The sequence below is a fragment of the Macaca mulatta genome, chromosome 9 (genome assembly GCF_049350105.2).
Source record: "Macaca mulatta isolate MMU2019108-1 chromosome 9, T2T-MMU8v2.0, whole genome shotgun sequence".
Classification (NCBI taxonomy): domain Eukaryota; kingdom Metazoa; phylum Chordata; class Mammalia; order Primates; family Cercopithecidae; genus Macaca; species Macaca mulatta.
Genome location: NC_133414.1, coordinates 24,696,378 through 24,709,986, shown reverse-complemented (window position 1 = coordinate 24,709,986; position 13,609 = coordinate 24,696,378). Strand labels below are relative to the sequence as shown.

Sequence of the window (13,609 nt, the reverse complement as noted above, 5' to 3'; positions counted from 1 at the left end):
TCCTGGGTTCAAGTGATTCCCTGGCCTCAGCCTTCTGAGTAGCCAGGATTACAGGCGCCCACTACCACGCCTGCCTAATTTTCTTTTTTGTATTTTTAGTAGAGATGGAGTTTAAAGTTTTACTTCTAATTGATTTTCTATTAACCAAGATGTTGACAATCATATTAATCATTTTGGTCTCTGCAGACTTTATGTTGATATCTAAATATTTAGGAAAGCGGAAGTATTTATTACTATACACCTTCTATGTTTTCTCATTTAACCAACTAATTGGGACATTGTAGACTATGTCTCTCTACTTAGGCTGCAGCTCCAGTTATTAATTCAATGTGGCATGTACAGCACCGTAGAGAGTGCATTTGTACAGAGTACTTCATCGTGGTATGGTATGGAGATTAATTGTACAGTCACAGACTTACGTGGGCTAACATGGTAATTTCATTTTACTGTAACTGATCCTAGATTAGATGCACTCATTTTTGTTTAGTAGAGGAAAAACCTCACCTTAGCCAGTCAAGATCAGACTCCAACTCAATGATTTCTCAGTCAATTCATGATTTATATTGGGTCCCAGTCCAATTCAGGGTTTCATTTCCAAGCTCCTTTCCAACTCTGCTGAGTTCTTATTTCCAGGAAGATTGAATGTGAGCAGTGCTGACAAGGGCGGGGATAATCCTTCCTCTTGGTGTGCCAAGCCAGGTGCACCTGCTGATGTCATCATTATTGCACAAACAGTATGCAGGTGTGGCACATCAGCTTTGGAACATGTCCCTACCTGGCTAATGCCACAGTGACGCCGCTGTTCCCACCTCCACCCCAGGCAGCAATCCCCATGCATCCACCTGAGCCACCCTCTGTTCTGCCTCATGGGCTCCAGGCCAGATGGATTCACTTTTGCCCACTACGCTTACCAAGCACATAAATGTTACAGGTGGCTCCCGTGCCACTCTGGCTTGCATGTATAGAAGAGGTCCATGCACACATCCCTTCTCCTGCCCTCCCCTCCTCTCCCCACCGGCCTCAACTCAGAGTGCTAGATTGCCATACCAGAGGGACTGCAAACATCAGAAATCTAGATAGGGCATGCAAGGTGAAGGCCCACTCTGCTCATGTAGTCCCCTCACCTTGGAACCCGCTGTAAACAGAAACTCTACACTGCTCCCTACTTCAACAAAGTGAACACCTGTGTCCTCACTACACAGGTAAAGAAAGAAGGAATTAGCAGTAGCTTCATGGTCCCTGTTGCCCATCCAGCACCTGTCACCTCTCCTCCCAATTAGCAAATATTCTGAACTGAATGCTTATCATTCCCTTGGGGAAAGTTTTCAGTAACATTCAATTTATCATAAAAATTGGGCTATTCCAATTTTCAGCTTCTTCTAATCAGTTTGATAATTTATGTTGTCTTTTATGTTTGGGAACTTTCTTATTTCATTGAATTGTCTAATTTATTGATATAAAGTTATTCATAATATCATATTATATATATAAATGACAGTCACGTGTCACTTGATGACAGGGATACATTCTGAGAAACATGTCATTAGGCAATTTCATCATTGTGTGAGCATCTTAGAGTGTGCTTACACACCTAGATGGCATAGTCTACCCCATGCCTAGGCTATATGGTATAGCCTATTGCTCCTTGGCCGCAAACCTGCACAGCAGGAGACTGTAACTGAATACTGTAAGCAATTGTAACACAATGGTAAGTGTTTATGCACCTAAATATACCTAAACATAGAAAAGATACAGTGAAAGTGCAGTATAAAAGATAAAGAATGGTCCACCTGTATAAGGCACTCACCATGAATGGAACGTGCAGTAGTGGAAGTTGCTCGGGTGAGCCAGTGGTGAGTGAATGTGAAGGCCTAGGACATTACCATACACTACTGTAGATTTTGTAAACACTAGACACCCAGGCTACACTAGATTTACAAAAAAAATATTTTTTTTTCAATAACCAGTCAGCCTTGGCTTACTGTAATTTTTTTACTTTATAAACTTTCTAATTTTTAAAACTTTTTGACTCTTATGTAATAACACAGCTTTAAACACAAACATATTGTACAGCTATACAAGATTATTTTTTCACGTGCTGCTGCACACCTATAGTCCCAGCTACGTGGCAGTCTGACAGTTGGGAGGATCACTTGAGCCCAGGAGGCTGAGGCTGCAGTAAGTTGGGATCATGCCTTGCACTCCAACCTGGGCGACAGAGTGAGACCCTGTCTCAAATGTATGTGTATAATTTTTTCCTTTATATTCTTATTCTTTAAGCTTTTGTCTGTGTTTAAATTTTTTTATCTTTATTTTTTACTTTTTTTTTTTTTGAGATGGAGTCTTGCTGTGTTGCCCAGGCTGGGGTGCAGTGGTGTGATCTCGGCTCACTGCAAGCTCCGCCTCCCGGGTTCACACCATTCTCCTGCCTCAGCCTCCGAGTAGCTGGGACTACAGGCGCCCGCCACCTCGCCCGGCTAGTTTTTTGTATTTTTAGTAGAGATGAGGTTTCACCATGTTAGCCAGGGATGGTCTCGATCTCCTGACCTCGTGATCCACCCGCCTCGGCCTCCCAAAGTGCTGGGATTACAGTCTTGAGCCACCGCGCCCGGCCTATTTTTACTTTTTAAACTTTTTTGTTAAAAACTAAGATACAAACACATACACTAGTCTAGGCCTACACAATGTCGGGATTTTCAAGATGTTACTAGGCAGTGAGAACTTTTCAGCTCCATTATAATCTTGTGGGACCACCATTGTATATTCAGTCCGTCTTTGACTGAACATCATTATGTAGTGCATGACTGTATCTGTAAGATCTGGTGATGTCCCTTTTTCATTCCTGATATTGGTGTTTCATTCCTGAGAATTTGCACTTTTCTCCTTTTTTCTTAGTCTGTTGGGAGTTATCAATTTTGTGTTATTTATTTCAAAGAAATAATTGCCTTTGCTGAACTTTTCTCATATGTCTTTTCATTGACTTTTTAAAATTTTAATTTTAATTAAAAAACGTTTCTTTCCTTTCTAACTTTTATTTTAGGTCAGGGGGTATGTGTGCAGGTTTGTTACATGGGTAACTTGCATGTCGTAGGGGTTTGGTGTACAGATAATTTTGTCACCCAGGTAATCAGCATAGTACCTGATAGGTAGTGTTTCAGTCCTCACTCTCTTCCAAACCTCCACCCTCAAGTAGGCCCTGATGTCTGTTGTTCCCATCTTTGTGTCTATGTGTACTCACTGTTTTGCCCCCATTTGTAAGTGTGAATATGGGGTATTTGGTTTTCTGTTCCTGTGTTACTTCTTTTAGGATAATGGCCTCCAGCTCCATCCACATTGCTGCAAAGGACATTATTTCTTCTTTTTTATGACTGTGCAGTATTCCATCGTGTATATGTACCATATTTTTTTATCCAGTTTTCCATTGATGGGCATCTAGGTTGATTTCATGTCTTTGCTATTGTGAACAGTGCTGCAGTGAACATACATGTGCATGTGTCCTTATGGTAGGACAATTTATACTCTTTTGGGTATATACTCAGCAGTGGAGTTGCTGGATCAAAGAGTAGCTCTATTTTAAGTTCTTTGAGAAATCTCAGACTGATTTCCACAGTGGCTGAACTATTTACATTCCCATCAACGGTGTGCAAGGGTCCCCTTTTCTCCACATCCTCACCATCACTTGTTATGTTTTGTCTTTCTGGTAATAGCCATTCCTACAGGAATGAGGTGATATCTTATTGTGGTATTGATTTGCATTTTTCTGATGATGAGTGATATTGAGCACTTTTTCATATACTTGGTCATCTGTGTGTCTTCTTTGGAGAAATGGCTATTCAGTTCCTTTGTCCATTTTAAAATCGGGTTGTTTTCTTGCTGTTAAACTGAGTTTCTTATATATTTTGGATATTAACCGCTTATCAGATGTATGGCTTGCAAATGTTTTCTTCCATTCCTTAGGTTGCCTTTTCATGTTGTTGGTTTTTTGCTGTGAGGAAGCTTTATAGTTTGAAATAATCCTACTTATTCATTTTTGTTTTCATTGCTTGTGCACCTGGTATCATATTCAAAAAATCATTGCCAAGGGCCAACGTGAAAAAGCTTTTCTCCTGTGTTTTCTGCTAAGAATTTTATGGTTTCAGGACTTATGTTTAGGCCTTTAATCCATTTTGAGTTAATTTTTGTATACTGTGTAATATAGGGGTCTAATTTCATCCTTTTGCATGTAGATATCCTGTTTCTTCAACATCATTTATTGAAGAGACTATCCTTTCCCCCATTGTGTACTGTTGTCACTCTTGTCAAAAATTAGTTGGCCATATATGCATAAGCTTATTTCTGAGCTCTCTAATCTGTTCCATTGGTCTAAGTGTCTATTTTCATGTCAGTACAATCACATTTTGATTACTATAGCTGTGTAATATAGTTTCAAATCAGGAAATGAGCTGCCTCCAGCTTTGTTCTTTTTTCTCAAAAGTGCTTTGGCTATTTGGGGTCTTTTATGGTTCCATAAAATTTTAGGATTATTTTTCCTACTTCTGTGAAAACTGCCATTGCAATTTTGGTAGCAATTGCATTTAATCTGTAGATTACTTTGAGTAGTATAGACATCTTGACAATATTACTTATTTTAATTCATGAATACAAGATATCATTTTATTTATTTGTATCTACTTTAACTTCTTTCTTCAGCGCTTTATAGTTTTCAAGATACAGATCTTTTACCTTCTTGGTTAAATTTATACCTAAGTACTTTATTTTTTGATGCTGTTATAAGTGGAATTTTTAAAAAATTTCTTTTTGGATAGCTCATTGTTGGTATATAGAAACACAATTGATTTTTGTATGTTTATTTTGTATCCTGTAACTTTACTGAATTCATTTATTAGCTCTGATGGTTTTTTGATAGAGTAATTGACTTTTGCTTTTATCTTGTTTCCTTCTACTTTTTAATGTTTTATTTGCTGTCTTTTTACTAGATTTCAGAAAGGAAGCCTAGATCATTGATTTTTCAGACTTCTTTTCTTTGAATATATGCATTTAACACTACATATTTTCTTCTAAGTGTTGTTTAAGCTGCCTCCCACAAGTTGTGACATATAATATATTTATTGTTACACAAACAAAATATTTTCTAAATTCATTTTGATTTCTTCTTTGATCCATGGGTAATTTAGAAGTAATATGGGCTGGGCACAGTGGCTCATGCCTGTAATCCCAGCACTTTGAGAGACCAAGGCAGAAGGAGTGCTTGAGCTCAGGAGTTTGAGACCAGCCTGGGCAACAAAGTGAAACCCATCTCTACAAAAAATAAAACAATTAGCTGGGTGTCATGGCATGCACCTGTGGTCCCAGCTACATGGGAGGCTGAGGCAGGAAGATTGCTTGAACCCACGACGAGGTCAAGGCTGCAGTAAGCCCTGTTCATGCCACTGCACTCTAGCCTGGGTGACAGAGTGAGACCTTTTCTCAAGAAAAAAAGGAAGTAATATGTTTTATTTCCAGTGAGTTGAAGATTTGCTAGTTATATTTCCAGTTTAATTCTCTTGTGCTCAGAGTACTTACTCTGAATAATTTTAATCTGTTAAAATATCTTCATGTTTGTTTTATGACTCAACTTATGGCCAAGTTTTTAAAATGTTTTTATTCTTGAAAAGAATGAAAAATGTTATCATTGATGGGTGCAGAGTTCTAAATATTTCAATGAGGTCAACCTATTAATTTTGTTGTTTCTATCTTTTACATAATTATTAATTTTTTGTCATTACATCCAAGTATTAAGATAGAAGTATTAAATTTTCTACCATGATTATAGATGTATCTATTTCTTAATTTAATCTGTCCATTTTTGCTTTACATAGTTTACATCTTAGTTGTTGAGTACCCACAATTTAGATTCTGATCTCATCCTGTGAAGTTATCAGTAATATTTATCATTATGAAATGTTTTTATCTTTAGTAATGCTCCTTACCTTAATGTCTGCTTAACTATTCAGTTAAGAGTATATGGTGTATTTTTTTCCAACTTTTTTTCTTTCAGCCTATCTTATCTCTATATTTGAATGTGTTTCTTGTAATCAGCATATAATTGAATTTTTAACCTAATCTGTCAGCTTTATTTTATTTAATTGGCATACTTTATTTACTTTTAGTGAAAATACTATGGTTGGGTTTGTATTTCCTACTTAACAAGTTGTTTTCTATTTGACTGACCTGTTTGATATTTCTCCTTTTCTCCTTTTTGCCTTGTTTTGAACCAATCAACCTTTTTTATTCCATATTTTCTTTTATTAATTTGTTATTCATTTTCTTTTTTTGAAATTTCTCCTTTGTAAAATTTTCTTAGCTTATTGCAGTGTTTTAGAAATTACTATTGATACCACTCTCCCAAGTATTTTGAACCTTAGACTATTTTTACTCCATTTAATTTTCTCCTACATTTTAATTTTAATTCTCTATTTTTTTAACTCCATGAAAGGTTGCTGTTGTTGTTTGGCAAACTCAGTATTTATTTATATTTACTCACACATTTACTCTTTGTTGAGCTTTTCATTGTTTTCTGCTTATTATGTTTTCATCTGAGATCATTTTCGTGCTGCCTGAATAGCTCTCTTTTGTTTTTTGTTTCTTCATTTTTAGTACAGGTTTGCTGGCAAATAATTCTCTCAGCTTTTCTTTAGAGGAAAATGTCATTATTTTACCTTCATTATTGAAGAAAGTTTTTGCCAAGTATTGAGTTCTATCTTGGCAGTTATTCTTTCAGCCCATTAATAATGTCAGTAGGCCAGGCGTGGTGGCTCATGCTTGTAATCCCAGCACTTTGGGAGGCTGAGCCGGGAAGATCATGAGGTCAGGAGTTCGAGACCACCCTGGCCAACACAGTGAAACCCTGTCTCTACTAAAAATACAAAACTTAGCTGAGCGTGGTGGCAGACACCTGTAATCCCAGCTACTCGGGAGCCTGAGGCAGGAGAATCACTTGAATCTGGGAGGCAGAGGTTGCAGTGAGCCGAGATCGCGCCACTGTGCTCCACCCTGGGCGACAGAACTAGACGCCATCACGAAATGAGTAAATAAATTTAAAAAAATTTAAAAAATAATGTCAGTACATTGGCCTTCATTGTCACTGTTGAGAAGTCAGCTGTCAAGTCTTGTTGTTTTTTTGTTTTCATGTCTGGGTACTTTAAATTTTTTCCCTTGATCTTTGGTTATCATTAGTTTTATGATGATGTCTCTAGGTATAGTTCCTTCTATTTATCTGGTCTAGCTCTTGAATCTATGGGTCAATGTCATTTCTGAATTTTGGAACATTCTTAGCTATTATCTTTCCATGTATTATTTCTGCTTCATTCTTATCTACTCTGATCCTCCTGCTTCCTTCTTTAAAAAAACCCTTGTGATTACACTGGGCCCACTAAATAATCTAGAATAATTACTCTATCTCAAGATTTGTAACTTATCACATCTGCAAAGTTCTTTTTACTATGTCAGGTAGCATACTCAAAATTTCCATGAATTAGAAAGTAGATATTTTCATGGGGGGCAATGTTCACTCTACTACAGTCAACCTTCTGGCCCCCAAACGATCATGCCTATCCTGCATGCAAAATGCATTCACCACATCCCAATATCCCCCAGAGTCTCAACCCATTACAGCATCAACTCAAGTCCAAAATTTCGTCTAGGTGTTATCAACCTCAAAAGTGTCAGTTTGCATCATCTAAATTAGGTATGGTGAGACTCTGGTTATAATTCATCCTGGGACAAAATTTCTCTCCATATGTAGACTTGTGAAATTATAGATTATTTGCTCCCAAATACAATAGTGGGAAAGGCACTGTATTGACATAAATGTCAATAATAGCTATAGACATTCTTGTTTGAAAGGGGAGAAAGTAGAAGGGGAAAATTGAGTCACCAGTCCAAACAATTTTGAAATTGTTTCAGCATAATGCCATTAGGGTTCAAGGCCTGAGCTAATTCTCTGTGACTCAAGGTCCCACCTGCTGGGCCCAAAGCACTACATCTGAGTCAAATATCCTCTTTCATGAAAGGTAGCACATGTTGGCCAGGTGCGGTGGCTCACGCCTGTAATCCCAGCACTTTGGGAAGCCGAGGCAGGCGGATCATGAGGTCAGGAGATCAAGACCATCCTGGCCAACACAGCGAAACCCCACCTCTACTAAAAAGAATACAGAAAATTAGCTGGGCGTGGTGGTGGGCGCCTGTAGTCCCAGCTACTTGGGAGGCTGAGGCAGGAGAATGGCATGAACCCGGAAGGGGGAGCTTGCAGTGAGCCGAGATCATGCCCCTGCACTGCAGCCTGGGTGACAGAGCAAGACTCTGTCTCAAAAAAAAAAAAAAAAAAAAGAAAGGTAGCACATGTTTGACCCTGAGTAATTTTATCAATCTGTTTCCTGCCTGTAGAATTTTGGGAATCCAGTAACCTTCTTTCATGTATTTCCGTTCTCTGTCCTTTTCAGTGCAATCTGGCAGTGTTGTTGCTGATATAACATTTTCAAAATCTTATGGGTCTCCCATGGGAAGTCACTTCATTAGACAGGAGGCTCCTTCTCAGATCTTTCCTAGATAATCTCATCTCTATTTTGCACTCTACTGAGATGGCTGAAGGGATGTCACACATCTAATCTCTTCAAAGAGTCTTTTGTGTGAGTAAATGCTGTGATTTTTGTTCCTTGCTGGACTCTAGCTAAAGGTTGTCCAGCCATTCTCTTGCTTTCTGAACAGAGTATGTCTTCCTGACAGCAGATCTCCTAATTTTAGCATCATTTGTGATCAAGATAGGCGAAGAATTTCCCAAATAGCTAATATACGTGTGATGTTTCAACACAGTGTAGTTCTTATTATCTTTGATGTGTGATTTCTCCAATCCTAAGTCAACAAGAGCTCTTTCAAGCTGATTACTGTGTTCTTTTGACATAACCTTTGATGACTTTGTTGAATTCTGGTAGAATAAAATGTCCCAGGTTCATTCTGTGCATTTATTGCTTTAGATCTAGAAACAGTCATTTCTGAAAGATGCCCTGAATTATTTTAGTGAGAAATGCTTTTTGAAATCACAGTCTAGGCAGCAGGAGTGATCATTGCCATTACTTCTCTGCCTTTTCCGAGCTGAAAAACATGTAAGTTTTGTGTGTGTGTGGTTTTTGTTTTTTTGTCAGACAGGGTCTCACTCTGTCACCCAGGCTGAAGTGCAGTGGTGCAATCACAGCTCACTGCTGCCTTGACCTCCCAGGATCAGGTGAACCTCCTACCTCAGCCTTCTGAATTGCTGGGACTATAGGCATGTACCACCATGACTGGTTATTTTTTTTTTATTGTTTGTAGAGGTGGGGTTTCGCCATTTTGCCCAGGCAACACGTAGTTTTAAAAATGAAAGAGGTAGTATGTTCATGCTCATATTTTTAAACTTTTATTTGGTAATATTTTACAATTTTAATGTAGTTTCCTACCTCATTAACATAATGCTTATTTGCTTTCTCCTATGATTTACATACATTTTAAGTTTCATTTTTTAAATTTCAGCTTTCATGTCCTTAAGAATGAGATGTTTACAAGGCACACACTGTTTCGTCAGTTTGCAGTGCTTGCTGACACATCCTTCAATTATATTGTAAGTGCATGTGATGTTTAGATGCTATTTGTCTCTTTGAATATACTTGTCTGTTTCTTTCTGTTCTCGTTTAAGGTTTATCAAGCCCCTGTCATTACAGGCTGTAGAGATAGTACAAGGCAGTCACTGCTAGATGCTGAGGGTGTAAGACACCAAGTGCCTGAACCCAAAGAGCTCAGTCCAGTGTGAGAGGTAGATGTGTAAACAAATTGCTACAGCGCAATATGGTTGAGCTACAATAGGGGCAAGTATAAATTTCAGAGGAGGGGACACTCATTCTGCCTGGAGCATATCTGTCAATCTGCCCTTGTGACCACGGATGTAATATTGGGAAATATCAAAGCTCAGAGTCTAAGCTTCCAGTGACATCCAAAGGGAAAAAAGAAGATAGGAAAATCCGTTTCTAGTGCCGAGTCATTCAGTTTCACATTAGAGGTCATGTAATAGATAAAGCCCAATTCTGTATTATGCTATTATTTAACTATTTGACTTACTGTTTTCATTTGGGGGCTCTAAATGTTAAGGTAAATGATGCCCAGTATAGAAATATATCCAGAAAATTTTAATTAGTAAGTAAACCAAAATGAGACAAACTTTATTGAGAACCTGCTATGATGCTAAGTGGTCTGAGAACAAGTCAGGTTTGTTGGGAAGGGCCTAAGAAACATAAAATATATAAATATATGCTCTTTTTTTTTTTTTTTTTGCTTCAAGAGGCATACAATCTAAAATCATCTTCTTTCTGAAATTTTTTTCAACATTTGTCACTTTAAGACCATTTTCTAAATTTAAGTTGCCGCAGGAGATCAAATAACTTAAGTACACTTGCAAGATAATATTAAATTAATTCCTGTTTATAACTAAGTTTATATAGTAACATTGCTGAGGATTTTAATACTTGATTTATTTGAAATGCTCCTGAACTGATCTACATAAGTAAGAATATATATAGTGTCGTTTTTCCCTTCTTGATTTTTCCTCTTATCACCTGCAGGTTACAATTTTAGTTGGAGTAATCTCATTTTAGAAATTTAATCAGTTAAGCAAATAAAACATTGGAGGATCCAGGAGAATATGGTGTCACTCAAAATCAGGCTTTTTTAAGATTGTTAGCTGGTAACATTTTCTAGTCCAAATTTGAATTATCTAGGTTTTATGAAACAGACTTCTAAATCTCAAAATTATACCAATTCAAGCACATGAGTAGATCCAGCATTTTTCCTGAGAACAATCTTGGCCCTGCCCTCAAGTGGCCATGCAATTCACCTTCCCGTGGAGGCGGATGGAACTCCATCTGGTCTAGAATCCATCCATGTGCCACTGTTTTCCTGGATTCAAAGTTTATGAATCTTCATGTATATATCCTTACAGTATGTTGACACATGAGATACTCATCAGAGTGTATACAGATTTTCAAATACTTAAGAAAAACTGATGGGGAAGGGGAGAGAAAGAGTAAGCAAGTGAATGTGTGAGTTTTAGATCCACTAACACTGTCCCTTGGTACCCTCCCTCTAGTCATTCATCCACCCTACGAACATTTGTTAAGTACACATACGTACTAAGCATCAAGCTACATGCTGAGTGTAACACAGTGAACAAGACAAAAATGGCTCTTAGATTCACAGACTGTAAATTCCATGAGGTGACAGACTGGTCTATCTTATAAACTATTTTACCTGCAGAGCTTAGATAGTGCCCGACCTACAGTGTGGAAAAGATAGGCATTAATAGGGATATATCAGAATTTAAATTACAAATTTGGATAAATGCTGTGAAAGAAAAAGTTTGGTATGATCTTACTATTGGGGTATATTTTACATATGGTTAAATGCACAAATATTAAGTGTACCATTTGAAGAGTTTTGCTTTGTAACCATCATGTAAGTCAAGGCATTGAACATTTCCATCATCCCTTTAAGCTCCCTCATGTCCCTTTGCAGACAATACATTGCCCCCATCACCACACCAAATAAGCATTGTTTCGATTTCTATCACTACAGGTTAGTTTTGCCTTTTCTTAAATTTATGTAGATGGACTCATACAGTTTATACTCTCTTATGTCTGGCCCATTTTACACAGCACAGTGCTTTTAAGATTCACCTGTGTTATTGCATGTATCCATGGCAGTTGTTCCTTCTTAAGTTCCTTTGTAATGCTGAGTAGCATTCTATTGCATGAATAAACCACAATTTGTTTATCCATTTTGCCTTGTTGGAGAAATGGGCTCTTTCCAGTTAGGACTGTTATGAGAAAAAAAAAATCTGCTATAAACATTTGCTTACAAATCACTTGTGAAAGTATGTTTTAATATATCTCAGGCAGGAGTGGAATGGTGAGGACACAGGAAGCGTGTGTGTTTAACTGCATAAGAAACCACAAAGACACATGCATGCACATGCTCGTTGCTGCACCATTCACAATAGCAAAGACATGGAATCAACCTAAATGCCTATCAACGGTAGACTGGACAAAGAAAATGTGGTACATATACACCATGGAATACGATGCAGCCATAAAAAAAGAACAAGATCATTTCCTTTGCAGCAACATGAATGGAGCTGGAGGCCATTGTCCTAAGTGAACTAACACAGAAGCAGAAAACCAAATACCACATGTTCTCACTTATAAGTGAGAGCTAAACATTGAGTACACATGGACACAAAGAAAGGAACAACAGACATGGGGGCCTACTTGAGGGTGGAGCTGGGAGGAGAGTGAGGATTGAAAAACTACCTGTCGGATACTGTGCTTACTACCTGGGTGATGAAGTAATCTGAACACCAAACCCCCATGACACGCAATTTACCTATGTAACAAACCTGCACATGTACCCCCTAAACCTAAAATAAAAGTTGTTTTTCTGTTTTGTTTGTTTTGAGACGGAGTCTTGCTCTGTCACCCAGGCTGGAGTATAATGGCGCAATCTCGGCTCACTGCAACCTCCGCCTCCTGGGTTTAAGCCATTTTCCTGCCTCAGCCTCCTGAGTAGCTGGGATTACAGGCATGTGCCACCAAGCCTGGCTAATGTTTGTATTTTTAATAGAGACGGGTTTCACCATATTGGCCAGGCTGATCTCGAACTCCTGACCTCAGGGATCCAACTGCCTTGGCCTCCCAAAGTGCTGGGATTACAGGTGTGAGCCACCACACCCGGCCAAAGATTTTTACAAAAAATAAACAACAAAATTGCCAGTACTCCAAAGTGACTGCGTCATTTTACCCTCACACCAGCAATCTTTGAGAGTTCCACTTGCTCCACATCCCCACCAACTTGATATTGTTAGGTTTTTTTGTTTGTTTTTTGTTTGTTTTGTTTTGAGACAGAGTCTCACTCTGTCACCAGGCTGGAGTGCAGTGGCACAATCTTGGCTCACTGCAACCTCCGCCTCCCGGGTTCAAGCAATTCTCTGCCTCAGCCTCCTGAGTAGCTGGGATTACAGGCACCTGCCACCATGCCAGGCTAATTTTTGTATTTTTAGTGGAGACGGGTTTCACCATGTTGACCAGGCTGGTCTTGAACCCCTGACCTCGTGATCCACCCGCCTTGGCCTCCCTAAGTGCTGTGATTACAGGCGTGAGCCACAGTGCCCAGCCAATATTGTTAGTTTTTAAATTTTAAACATTTTAAAATGTTATCTCATTGTAATTTTAATTTGCATTTCCCTAATTAATGACGTTGAGCATCTTTCACGTGCTGATTGATCATTCTTAGGTCTTCTTTTGGAAGGATCTACTTGAGACTTTTAAAAAACTTGTGGCTAAATGCACATAACAGAAAATTTGTCATTTCAGCCATTTTTAAATGTACAGTTCAGTAGTGTCACAAACATCCAAATTGTTCAACCAAATTCCAGAACTCTTTTCCATCTTGCAAAAGTGAGACTCCACTCTCATTTAAAACATAACTGCCCATTCCTCTATTCCTGTACTTTTGTCAATTTTTAACTGTTATTGAGTTGTAGCATTTTGTTAAA

At 38.3% G+C, this 13,609-nt stretch overlaps 1 protein-coding gene across 1 annotated transcript in view; it reads left to right on the top strand.

Moving 5' to 3' along the window:
• Nucleotides 1-13,609, top strand: part of C9H10orf67 (chromosome 9 C10orf67 homolog) — a 138,015-nt gene that overhangs the window by 90,552 nt on the left and 33,854 nt on the right. The window contains 1 exon segment of the mRNA XM_077945488.1: nt 9,544-9,631. Within this exon segment, the coding sequence (XP_077801614.1) occupies nt 9,544-9,631 (88 nt within the window).